General features: G+C 44.9%; 1 protein-coding gene across 1 annotated transcript in view; it reads right to left on the bottom strand.

Annotated features, from left to right (window-relative positions):
- LOC121556417 (zinc finger protein 239) overlaps positions 1–8883 on the bottom strand; it is a 16594-nt gene extending 7711 nt beyond the window's left edge. Inside the window, exons 1-2 of the mRNA XM_041870324.2 lie at positions 8868–8883; positions 6342–6434 (exon numbers count right to left, since the gene is read on the bottom strand). Coding sequence (XP_041726258.2) covers positions 6342–6434; positions 8868–8883 — 109 coding nt within the window. The remainder of the gene's footprint in view (positions 1–6341; positions 6435–8867) is intronic.
- Positions 8884–12787: the final 3904 nt, after the last annotated feature.

Raw genomic sequence — 12787 nt, 5'->3', positions numbered from 1 at the left:
GGCGGCCCTAATCTTAGACGGCGAAGTGAACGGTCCGTGTGCCATCCCCATGCCAGAACTCACTCTGGCCTTCGCCAACAGGTGGCGGGCCACGAAGCCGTTCAATGTGCTGGGCCAATTCCGCGCCGAAGGAGGGGCCAACAATGGTGAATTCCAGCATCTGATCTCAGCAACGGAGGTCATGCGGAAACCTCAAAAGCAATGAAAAAGGGCACTGCAGCGGGACCAGACGGAGTAACCAGAGAAAGTCTGGTCAGTTGGGACCCAAAAGGGAGACAAGTTGGCTAGCCTATTCTCCGATGTGGCTGGTGTCCTTCCATCGGCCTTCAAAAGAGTGCCGCACTACCCTAACACCCAAAAACATCCGACCCAGCAGAACGTTTGAAGAGCGGAGGGTGGAGGCAAATCACCATCGGATCTGTAGTGGCAAGGCTCTTCTCAAGGATTATCACAGCCAGGTTGGCGTGTACCTGCCCAATACATCCAAGACAGCTTCATATCCGCCCCCGGGGTGTTCAGAAAACTTGATGTTGCTACAGGGGCTCATCAAGAAGAGTGAAAAAAAACAACGAACACCCTTAGCGGTGGTATTTGTGGACTTTGCGAAGGCCTTTGACTCTGTATCGCACCTTCAGGGTGTTCTAGGGCAAAGGGGCCTCGAACAGCACATCATGGAGCTGATCCGGAGCACCTATGAGAAAAAGCACAACTTCCATTATCATTGACGGAGTAAAATCCACAAAGATTGACATGTCGGTCGGTGTTAAGCAAGGTGACCCAATGTCACCTCTGCTGTTCAATCTGGCTCTGGATCCGTTGATCCAGACACTCGAACGACCACGGCTCGGGGGTCGGGTCGGAAGGCAGCCAGACCACCACTTTAGCGTTTGCCGATGACTTGGTGCTGTTGAGCAGCTCGGTGAAGGGTATGGGACAGCTCGTGAGCCGGAGAGTCCTGCTCTACTCCATCGATCTGCTGAGAGAATTTTTCCGTGCCGACCGGCTGGAGGAAGAGGCCCCGAGTGAGGAGGGTGTTTAAATCACCCGGGGCCGCATCAGGTCAAGTGGATCTGATATTCCTTGGTACTCCTAACAACGAAAACCCCAACAAAATTGGGAGACCACTTGGGCGGTCGTCAGAACAGGGTGCACGCTGACGACGGTGCAGGCCGAGGGAGCAAACCAGAGAGTGCACGGTAATCAAAGTGCCCCCCAATTAGGAGTGGGCGATATACCGGTTTGATAGTAAAAACCGGTATTGTGCCGCGCCATGATATGGATTTAGCAATATCATGGATACCGCGATTTATTCAGAATTCATAAATTCGAATTTTGCATCAATATTTTTTTGTTCCAAATTTCAACTGAGTGATAGTACTAAGTAGCTACATCTTTTTTTTATTTTTTTTATCCAACCTTTCTTGGTTCTTACGAATAAAAGAATGTATGTTAATATGTTGACCTATTTTTATGAGCGCACGTCGCATGCACTTGTTGCACGCATGTAGTGCTAGCAACAAAGAAGTGTGCAGGCAGCTGCAGTTAGGAGGCAGGTTAACTATTGGGGGAAAACTTTACAATCCAGGATGAGCGAAAACACAGAAATTGATGTTGCTCAAGAGCAGGAGGATAAATTGGTTAAGAAGAAAGGGGGCACCTCTGTTGTTTGGAACTGGTTTGGCTTTAAAATCTCCGACCCCGACCAAAACACTACCCTATGCAAGTTGTGTCGTCGTGTTGTCTTAGCAAAAGGTGGAAACACGACCAACCTGTTCAATCACTTAAAAAACATACATGTCCGTGAGTATGAACAATGCACCAGAATGCGTGAGACAGTAAGCCCAGGAGCTCGCCCGAAGACAAGCCAGACTCGCACTCAACAATCAATTATATCATCATTTGCTGCCGGTACTTGCTATGAGAAGACGAGCAAAAAATGGATAGACATCACAGCTGCGATTACAAATCACATAGCGAAGGACATGGTACCGATTCAAACTGTGGAGAAAGAGGGGTTCAGAAAGTTGATTCAAACTCTGGACCCAAGATATGAGATCCCGAGCCGCAAATATTTTAGCCAAAAATGCCTGCCACAGCTTTACACAGAATGCTGGGACAGAGTTTACAGTGAGATAAATAACATTCCATTCTTCTCCACTACTGCCGATCTATGGTCAAGTCGTACCACAGAACCTTATATAAGCCTCACAATCCATTACATAGACGGTGACTGGAAACTGAAAAGTAAGTGCCTACAGACGTCTTATTTCCCAGACGACCACACCGGGGAAATAATTGCAGGTGGGCTGAGGGACATACTGTCGTCCTGGGGATTAAAAGAGTCGCGTCAAGTTTGTATGACGACCGACAGCGGATCGAACATGATCAAGGCATTGCAGCTGAACAAGTGGGCAAACCTTGGATGTTTCGGACACAGGCTGCACAATGCTATTGGTAAGTTTCAGGACTGTAGCCTAGGCCTACCCTGTATGATGCTTATTATTAAGAAAAAATACAGCTCACATCAGCCATGTACCGTAGGCTAAATCTAAGCACATCAGATTTGTAAAATGTGTAACAGTTGAATGTAAATGCCGTAAATCCTCAAACAAAGATTAAAAGTTATATTGTATTGTGATTTCTATATAAAAATGCATTATTATTAATTATTATTGTATTGTGATTCGATTATTTTTCACCCTATTATTTTGATTTCTTATTCCCAATTTCCAGAGAGGAGTGTCCAAAACGCTCCCGGGCCACAGGGGTGTGCGATTTCCCGGGCCACAGGGGTTTGCAAAAAGGTGGTTAGCACGTTCTCATACAGCTGGAAAAAGCAGAAGGCCCTGATGACAGCACAGAATGAACTAAGCCTGCCCCTGCACAAGCTCATCACAGAATCTCCGACAAGGTGGGGATCTCGTCTGAAAATGATGGAAAGAGTCCTGGAGCAGGAAAAGGCCATTACACAGGTCCTGGCAGGGGACAAAAAGACACGGCACCTTGTACCTACCTGGCAAGACATCCAGGTCTTGGAATCAGTCACAGCAGCACTGAAGCCACTCCAGGACTTTACAGATGCCCTGTCAGGAGAAGCGTATGTGAGCGTGTCCTATTTGAAGCCTGTCATCAATCTGTTAAATGCAGAGGTTCTAAATCTGAGCAAGGACGATACAGAACTGACCAAAGAGATCAAGATCAAGGTTCTTGATTACTTGAATAACAAGTACACTGACCCTGCAACAGATGAGCTGCTCTCCATGGCTACCTTTCTAGATCCAAGGTTCAAGACCAGGTACATGTCCGCTGAGAAACTGGAGGACATTAAGGTATTTATTCATTTGTTCTTGTTTTATTGCTTCAAATGTAAAGCACTTTGGGCTGCATTTTATGTATGAAAGGTGCTATACAAATAAAGTTTAATTATTTTCATTTTTTAAGGTGAGAGCTGCCTCAGAGACCGAAGCCCTCCTGGTGGAGAACACAGCCCTGGGAAAATCGTCTCTTGCAGAGGATCACACTGACAGGGAGAAAGAAGCTTCCACTGCTCATCAATCAGGCAAGAAGCCCAAGAAGAGCCTTGGGAGCTTCTTTAAGCAGACCAGCAGTGCACCTGCCTCATGTTCAGAGAGGCAGATCATTGAGCAAGAGCTGAATAGCTACATTCTGGCAACGGCAGCAGACAGCGAGTCTGATCCTTTGGAGTGGTGGCGATTTCACGGATCTAATTTTCCACGTGTGAGTTGTCTGGCAAAGAAATACTTATGCATCCCTGCCACAAGTGCCCCCTCTGAGAGGGCATTCAGCACTGGGGGCAATGTGGTGACATGTCACAGGGCAGCACTAAAGCCAGAAACAGTCAACATGCTGGTATTCCTGGCACGGAACTTGTGAAGAAAGTTCTAGTGAAGATTTGTTGATATTGTTGATAATTGATGGTTGAGGCTTGAAAGGTTTAGTTTCAAACGGTTAGTTTTTTACATATCTACGGACCGTAGCCAAAACAAACACACGTATTTGAATTTGTAATTACCTTATTTTCTTTATCTCCTGTTATTTTTTATTTAATTTTACTTAATATCTAATTTATATATATATATATATATATATATAGGCCTACCTACCTCATGTTTACGGAATGCATGTTTGCACAATACAAATAAAAACTTTTCAGGTCCATACGGTCCAATGCCTCACTCTTTCTGGTTATATAAGGTTCAAATACATATTTTTCCTTAACTAATATAATTTAACCAAGAAGGGATATTAAAATGTGATTCATATTTTTTTACGTCATATATCGTGATATCATATCGATATCGTCTGGACAGTGGAAAATATCGTGATATGAATTTTAGCTCATATCGCCCACCCCTACCCCCAATCACAACACACAGCCATCAATACTGACACGCACGCAGTGAGGTGCGAGGGGCAGGAATGGTAACAAGTATCACACAAGCATAAGCTAACAAATAATCGTACATTTGCATACAATAGCCGAGGGCGCTACCTCCGAAATACCGGCCGAATAATCCCTCTTGTTATATTGCCCTCAGGTTTCTTGGGAGTGCCAGACGGAGACAAGCAGTAGGAAACGGATGGCCCACCCTAGCAGTAGGAAACGGATGGCCCACCCTAGCAGTAGGAAACGGATGGCCCACCCTAGCAGTAGGAAACGGATGGCCCACCCAAGCAGTAGGAAACGGATGGCCCACCCTAGCAGTAGGAAACGGATGGCCCACCCTAGCATTAGGAAACGGATGGCCCACCCCTAGCAGTAGGAAACGGATGGCCCACCCTAGCAGTAGGAAACGGATGGCCCACCCTAGCAGTAGGAAACGGATGGCCCACCCCTAGCAGTAGAAAACGGATGGCCCACCCTAGCAGTAGAAAACGGATGGCCCACCCTAGCAGTAGGAAACGGATGGCCCACCCTAGCAGTAGGAAACGGATGGCCCACCCCTAGCAGTAGGAAACGGATGGCCCACCCCTAGCAGTAGGAAACGGATGGCCCACCCTAGCCGGAGGACCCCAGATACAGTAGCGCTAGTCCTTTGGCGATCTCAATCCAGGTAAGTAGTGCGTAGCACATGGATGACTGACAGGACGACTGACGGCCAATCTGTAAGCCGGAAAAGGGTCAACTACCGCCACGCGGATCAACCGAATGTCAAATGAATGATATTCAAAGGAGACAAGCCCCGCTTCGCCGGTGCTCCTCACATCACAGTGAAGAAATTCAATGAAGCGTTGCCAGTAACTATGACTCTCTTAAGATGGCATGGCCATCTCAGTCTCCAGACTTTAACCCCATTGAAAACCTGTGGTTTGGTGTCAAAATGAGAATGCATGGCCATCTCAGTCTCCAGACTTTAACCCCATTGAAAACCTGTGGTTTGGTGTCAAAATGAGAATGCATGGCCATCTCAGTCTCCAGACTTTAACCCCATTGAAAACCTGTGGTTTGGTGTCAAAATGAGAATGCATGGCCATCTCAGTCTCCAGACTTTAACCCCATTGAAAACCTGTGGTTTGGTGTCAAAATGAGAATGCATGGCCATCTCAGTCTCCAGACTTTAACCCCATTGAAAACCTGTGGTTTGGTGTCAAAATGAGAATGCACGGCCATCTCAGTCTCCAGACTTTAACCCCATTGAAAACCTGTGGTTTTGAATTGAAGAGGGGCAGTCCATAAGTGCAGATGAGGGATATCAAGGATCTGGAAGGACTCTGTATGGGGGAATCGTCTAAGATCCCTCCCAATGTGTTCTTCAAATCATTAAACATCTTAGAAAAAGGCTCAGTGCCGTTATCCTCCCAAGGTGAGGTATTGAAAGGGTTTGAAAACAGGGGTGTCAATACTTTTCACCCTTACCTAATTGAGAGGAAAACATTCCTCCAGTGTTTCCCTTCTATTCATTTAGAATCGTTGCAGTGTAAACTTAAAACGACTAAAACCAGATATAAAGGACATAGAGGAAATAATTGAGGTATTTATATATTTTTTATTGTTATTTATTATAAGATAATCCATGAGAACTAACAGTCACCAAAATAAATACTAGACCGTCAGGGAGAATCTAATGGCATTTTGTTATGTTTGAGTCACTCAGATAGCATGACATAAGCCATGTCAAAATGTGTAGAATTGTAGTAAACTAGCTTTAAAACAGGAAAAGGTTGTCCCTGATGCCAAGAGGCCTGACCAATTTTTTTTTACAACAATTCCACTAAGGGTGACAATCATTTCAGACCCCACTGTATTACTGTCAATGTTATTGGATGCATTGATCCATTTTTAGCGTTTTGTCGGTGGCCCTGTTTAAGACTGTACTTACTGGCGTTAATCCTATCTTCAGTCTCCTCTTCTTCTTCCTCCTCCTCCTCATCTTCCACTCCAAAACCTGCATCCTCCTCTATCTCTTCCTTCACTGTAACATCCTCCTCCTCTTTCACTCTGAACGTTTCTTCCTCTTTTTTCACTGTAACGTCTTCATCTTCTTCTTTCACGGTAACAGCTTCACCCTCTACTTCTTTCTTTACTGAGATATTCTCCTCTTCCTCCTCCTCTTTCACGACAACGTTCAGCCACAGACCCTCTTTCTCCGTCCAGCAGACCTCCTCGTCTTTAGCAGGAGGAGAGTAGCTTAGTGAGCTCATGGTCAGGGATGTTAGTTAGCATTAGCTTAGGGCCAGGCTAATTTAGCTCCCTAACAACGTAAATATTACATTAAATTGGGTAACTAGTAGATACGACAGAAGTGTGTTCAAAACACAGTGGCAAATATACACCGAAATTGGTCTGAAGGGCTTAAATGTTTCGGCGGTGTTGGATAGCACGCTAACGAGGTGGCGTTGTTGTTCTCGAAGAAGCTTCCCGTCCACTAGATTATACGTAACACTGGCAGCATCGACTGGGCTACGTTCAGTACAGTACAAAAACGGTACTGTACACGAACGACTAGTTGAAAAACGGGGAGGGGTTGGGTTGTGTGTTAAAAATGCACAGCTCCCTTTAAATTCGTCACTCATTGATTACAGCCACACCCTGGCACACCCACCGAACGGAGCAAACGTATCTCAAAGTCTGTGTCGTTTAGCACAAACCGTTCCACAACGTAGCAAACGTTCAGGCGACCTGAATGCACCGCTGAAAGACGCCAATAGAGAGAAATAGTAATGGCGTCTTTTTGTAGGCACTAACTCCGCCATGGGGGTAAAGCCTATGGGGAAATGAATTGTTTTTTTTTTGTAGGGTTTTTGGATAAACACCGAAAATAAGGTCTGTGGTAAACACAGGCTTAGGAGTTCTTATGTGCTGTGTTCTATGAGACTCTATAACGTCACTTTTTGTGAATTTTGAAGCATTTATTTAATGAAAACAAGCACATAAATCAAATGAAATTGTATTTGTCATGTACACATATTTTGCATATGTTATCGCAGGTGCAGCGAAATGCTTATGTTTCTAGCTCCAAAAGTCAGTGCAGTAATACCTAATAATTCAAAACAATACACACAAATCCAAAAAATAAATAAATATAAAATATAAAATCACATTTTTATTGGTCACATACACGTGTTCAGCAGATGTTATTGCGGGTGTAGCGAAATGCTTGTGCTTCTAGCTCCGACAGTGCAGTAATATCTAACAAGTCATATCTAACAATTCCACAACATATACCCAATACACACAAAACTAGTAAGCAATGAATTAAGAATATATACATATATGGACAAGCAATGACAGAGCGGCATGGACTAAGATACAGTAGAATAGTATAGAATACAGTATATACATATGAGATGAGTAATGCAAGATATGTAAACATTATTAAAGTGACTAAGATACCGTAGAATAGTATAGAATACAGTATATACATATGAGATGAGTAATGCAAGATATGTAAACATTATTAAAGTGGCTAGTGTTCCATTTCTTAAAGTGGCCAGTGATTTATAGTCGCTGTCTATAGGCAGCAGCCTCTAATGTGCTAGTGAAGGCTATTTAACAGTCTGATGGCCTTGAGATCAAAGCTGTTTTTCAGTCTCTAGGTCCCAGCTTTATAATATAATATAATATGCCATTTAGCAGACGTTTTTATCCAAAGCGACTTACAGTCATGCGTGCATACAGCTTTCATGCACCTGTACTGACCTGGCCTTCTGGATTATAGCAGGGTGAACAGGCAGTGGCTCGGGTGGTTGATGTCCTTGGTGATCTGACCTGGCCTTCTGGATGATAGCGGGGTGAACAGGCAGTGGCTCGGGTGGTTGATGTCCTTGGTTATCTGACCTGGCCTTCTGGATGATAGCAGGGTGAACAGGCAGTGGCTCGGGTGGTTGATGTCCTTGGTTATCTTTTAGGCCTTCCTAAAGGCCAAGCCAAATTTATTTCACCTCCTGAGGTTGGAGAGGCTCTGTTGCGCCTTCTTCACCACACTGTCTGTGTGGGTCGTCCATTTCAGTTTGTCAGTGATGTGTACACCAAGGAACTTGAATCTTTCCACCTTCTCCACTGCGGTCCAGTCGATGTGGACAGGGGGGTGCACCCTCTGCTGTTTCCTGAAGTCCACGATGGAAATAGCTACACCATGTCACCACCAACCAATGAAATAACAATACAAATCATGGTGATGGAATTCCAAAGATAGTTGGAGTCAGTTTGTCAAAGCACTGTTGTGTTTATTTATTATCAAGAGAGAAAAAAGGACAGCAAAAGCATGACATAGTCATAACTGTATGTCTCACTATGGTTACTTGAACATTTTCAAATGCGTTACTTTGATAATATGATACAGTAAAACATACTATAGACAGTTAGCATGTTGCTTCTGTGCTGACAGGACAGGATCAACTCTCACTTGACTTGTTGGCCATTTTAAAAACAAGCCAACATGGCACTTATTAGGGTTGAGTTACATACATACATAAAGGGACATGCACCCGCAAGTAAGGGGGGCATGCTATATCGCATTTTACACAGCCATCCAAAAATCACCAATACAAAATAAAGAAAGAAAGAAAGAAAGAAAGAAAGAAAGAAAGAAAGAAAGAAAGAAAGAAAGAAAGAAAGAAAGAAAGAAAGAAAGAAAGAAAGAAAGAGAAAGAAAGAAAGAGAAGTTAAGAGAGTGAGAGAAATTAAGAAGTAAAAGATGTTTGGCACAGGAGAAGGGAAGGCCACAGTAACACTGGAGACTGATCAGGAGTCAACCATTTTGTTTCTTATAGACCACACATATACAGTCATGTGAGTAATCTCATAGAACATCTCTTAAAGCACTTTTTTTTAAAGCCAGATAGAAAGAACAGTCTTTAGTATTTACAGAGAGGGCAGGACAATGTCATCTGGGTCCTGTGTGTTGAATTGGGGTAGGGGAGGCAGGGTTTAGAGGGGGCGGGGCATGTGTCTCTCACATGATGGCAGTCTCAGTGTGAAGTCCACGATCATCTCCTTTGTTTTGTTGACGTTGAGTGAGAGGTTATTTTCCTGGCACCACACTCCTCGAGCCCTCACCTCCTCCCTGTAGGCTGTCTTGTCATTGTTGGTAATCAAGCCTACTAATGTTGTGTCTACTGTTGAGTTTCTCCCATTCTTCTATGAAGATCCTCTCAAGCTCTGTCAGGTTGGATGGGGAGCGTCGCTGCACAGCTATTTTCAAGTCTCTCCAGAGATGTTCGATCGGGTTCAAGTCCGGGCTCTGGCTGGGCCACTCAAGGTTATTCAGAGACTTGTCCTGAAGCCACTCCTGCGTTGTCTTGGCTGTGTGCTTAGGGTCGTTGTCCTGTTGGAAGGTGAACCTTCGACCGAGTCTGAGGTCCTGAGCACCCTGGAGCAGGTTTCATCAAGGATCTCTCTGTACTTTGCTCTGTTAATCTTTCCCTCGATCCTGACTAGTCTCCCAGTCCCTGCCGCTGAAAAACATCCACACAGCATGATGCTGCCACCACCATGCTTCACCGTAGGGATGGTGCCCGGTTTCCTCCAGATGTGAGGCTTGGCATTCATGGTCTGAGAGTCCTTTAGGTGCCTTTTGGCAAACTCCAAGCGGGCTGAGGAGTGTCTTTTACTGAGGAGTGGCTTCCGTCTGGCCACTCTACCATAAAGGCCTGATTGGTGGAGTGCTGCAGAGATGGGAGAACCTTCCAGAAGGACAACCAACTCCACAGAGTTTGGCCTGGAAGAGTCTCTAAGAAGAGTCTTGGTGGTTCCAAACACTCTCTATAACTCTATACGGTGTCTTCAGAAAGTATTCATACCCATTGACTTATTCCACATTTTGCTGTGTCACAGCCTGAATTCAAAATGGATTGCAAAAAATAATAATATTCACCCATCTACACACAAGGAAAGCCAAGTTAACAAACAGATCACCGACCATTTCGAATCCCACCGTACCTTCTCCGCTATGCAATCCGGTTTCCGAGCTGGTCATGGGTGCACTTCAGCCACGCTCAAGGTCCTAAACGATATTATAACCGTGATCGATAATAGACAGTACTGTGCAGCCGTCTTCATCGACCTGGCCAAGGCTTTCGACTCTGTCAACCACCGCATTCTTATTGGCAGACTAAATAGCCTTGGTTTCTCAAATGACTGCCTCGCCTGGTTCACCAACTACTTCTCAGATAGAGTTCAATGTGTCAAATCGGAGGGCCTGTTGTCTGGACCTCTGGCCGTCTCTATGGGGGTGCCACAGGGTTCAATTCTTGGGCCAACTCTTTTCTCAGTGTATATCAATGATGTCGCTCTTGCTGCTGGTGACTCTCAGATCCACCTCTACGCAGACGACACCATTTTGTATACATCTGGTCCTTCATTGGACACTGTGTTAACAAACCTCCAAACGAGCTTCCAAGCCATACAACACTCCTTCCGTAGCCTCCAACTGCTCTTAAACACTAGTAAAACTAAATGCATGCTCTTCAACCGAACGCTGCTTGCACCCACCCACCCGACTAGAATCACTATAATAATAATAATATGCCATTTAGCAGACGCTTTTATCCAAAGCGACTTACAGTCATGCGTGCATACATTTTTTGTGTATGGGTGGTCCCGGGGATCGAACCCACTACCCTGGCGTTATAAGCGCCGTGCTCTACCAGCTGAGCTACAGAGGCACTACTCTCGACGGGTCTGACCTAGAGTATGTGGACAACTACAAATACCTAGGTGTCTGGTTAGACTGTAAACTCTCCTTCCAGACTCACATTAAGAATCTCCAATCCAAAGTTAAATCTAGAATCGGTTTCCTATTTCGCAAAAAAGCCTCCTTCACTCATGCTGCCAAACATGCCCTCGTAAAACGGACTATCCTACCGATCCTTGACTTCGGCGATGTCATTTACAAAATAGCCTCCAACACTCTACTCAGCAAATTGGATGTAGTCTATCACAGTGCCATCCATTTTGTCTCCAAAGCCCCATATACTACCCACCACTGTGACCTGTAAGCTCTTGTTGGCTGGTCCTCACTACATGTTCGTCGTCAAACCCACTGGCTCCAGGTCATCTATAAATCACTGCTAGGCAAATCTCCGCCTTATCTTAGCTCATTGGTCACCATAGCAACACCCACCCGTAGTATGCGCTCCAGCAGGTATATCTCTCTGGTCATCCCCAAAGCCAACACCTCCTTTGGCCGCCATTCCTTCCAGTTCTCTGCTGCCAATGACTGGAATGAAATGCAAAAATCTCTGAAGCTGGAGACTCTTATCTCCCTCACTAACTTTAAGCATCAGTTGTCAGAGCACCTTACCGATCACTGCACCTGTACACAGCCCATCTGAAATTAGCCCGCCCAACTACCTCATCCCCAACTACCTCATACCTCATCCCCCCCATCCCACAGCGGAGTCACTCACCACCTTCCGGAGACATTTGAAACCCCACCTCTTTAAGGAATACCTGGGATAGGATAAAGTAATCCTTCTACCCCCCCCACCCTACCCCCCTCACACACAGCGGAGTCGCTCACCACCTTCCGGAGACATTTGAAACCCCACCTCTTTAAGGAATACCTGGGATAGGATAAAGTAATCCTTCTACCCCCCCCTTAAAGAGGTGACTCCCACCCCACAGCGGAGTCACTCACCACCTTCCGGAGACATTTGAAACCCCACCTCTTTAAGGAATACCTGGGATAGGATAAAGTAATCCTTCTACCCCCCCCACACACACAGCGGAGTCGCTCACCACCTTCCGGAGACATTTGAAACCCCACCTCTTTAAGGAATACCTGGGATAGGATAAAGTAATCCTTCTACCCCCCAAAAAAAAAAAAAAAAATGTAAAGTGGTTATCCCACTGGCTATAGGGTGAATGCATCAATTTGTGAGTCGCTCTGGTCTAGAGCGTCTGCTAAATGACGTAAATGTGCCCTTGAGCAAGGCACTTAACCCTAATTGCTCCTGTAAGTCGCTCTGGATAAGAGCGTCTGCTAAATGACTAAAATGTAAAATGTAAATGTATGTTGTTATTTATTTTGCTCATTTGTACCCCAGTATCTCTATTTGCACATCATCTCTTGCACATCTATCATTCCAGTGTTAATACTAATTGTAATTATTTTGCACTATAGCCTATTTATTGCCTTACCTCCATAACTTGCTACATTTGCACACACTGTATATATATTTTCTGTTGTATTTTTGACGTTATGTTTTGTTTTACCCCATATGTAACTCTGTGTTGTTGTTTTTATCGCACTGCTTTGCTTTATCTTGGCCAGGTCGCAGTTGTAAATGAGAACTTGTTCTCAACTGGCTTACCTGGTTAAAT

Source organism: Coregonus clupeaformis, unplaced genomic scaffold (genome assembly GCF_020615455.1).
Source record: "Coregonus clupeaformis isolate EN_2021a unplaced genomic scaffold, ASM2061545v1 scaf2899, whole genome shotgun sequence".
NCBI classification, from domain to species: Eukaryota; Metazoa; Chordata; class Actinopteri; order Salmoniformes; family Salmonidae; genus Coregonus; species Coregonus clupeaformis.
This window is presented reverse-complemented; position numbering and strand designations above follow the sequence as displayed.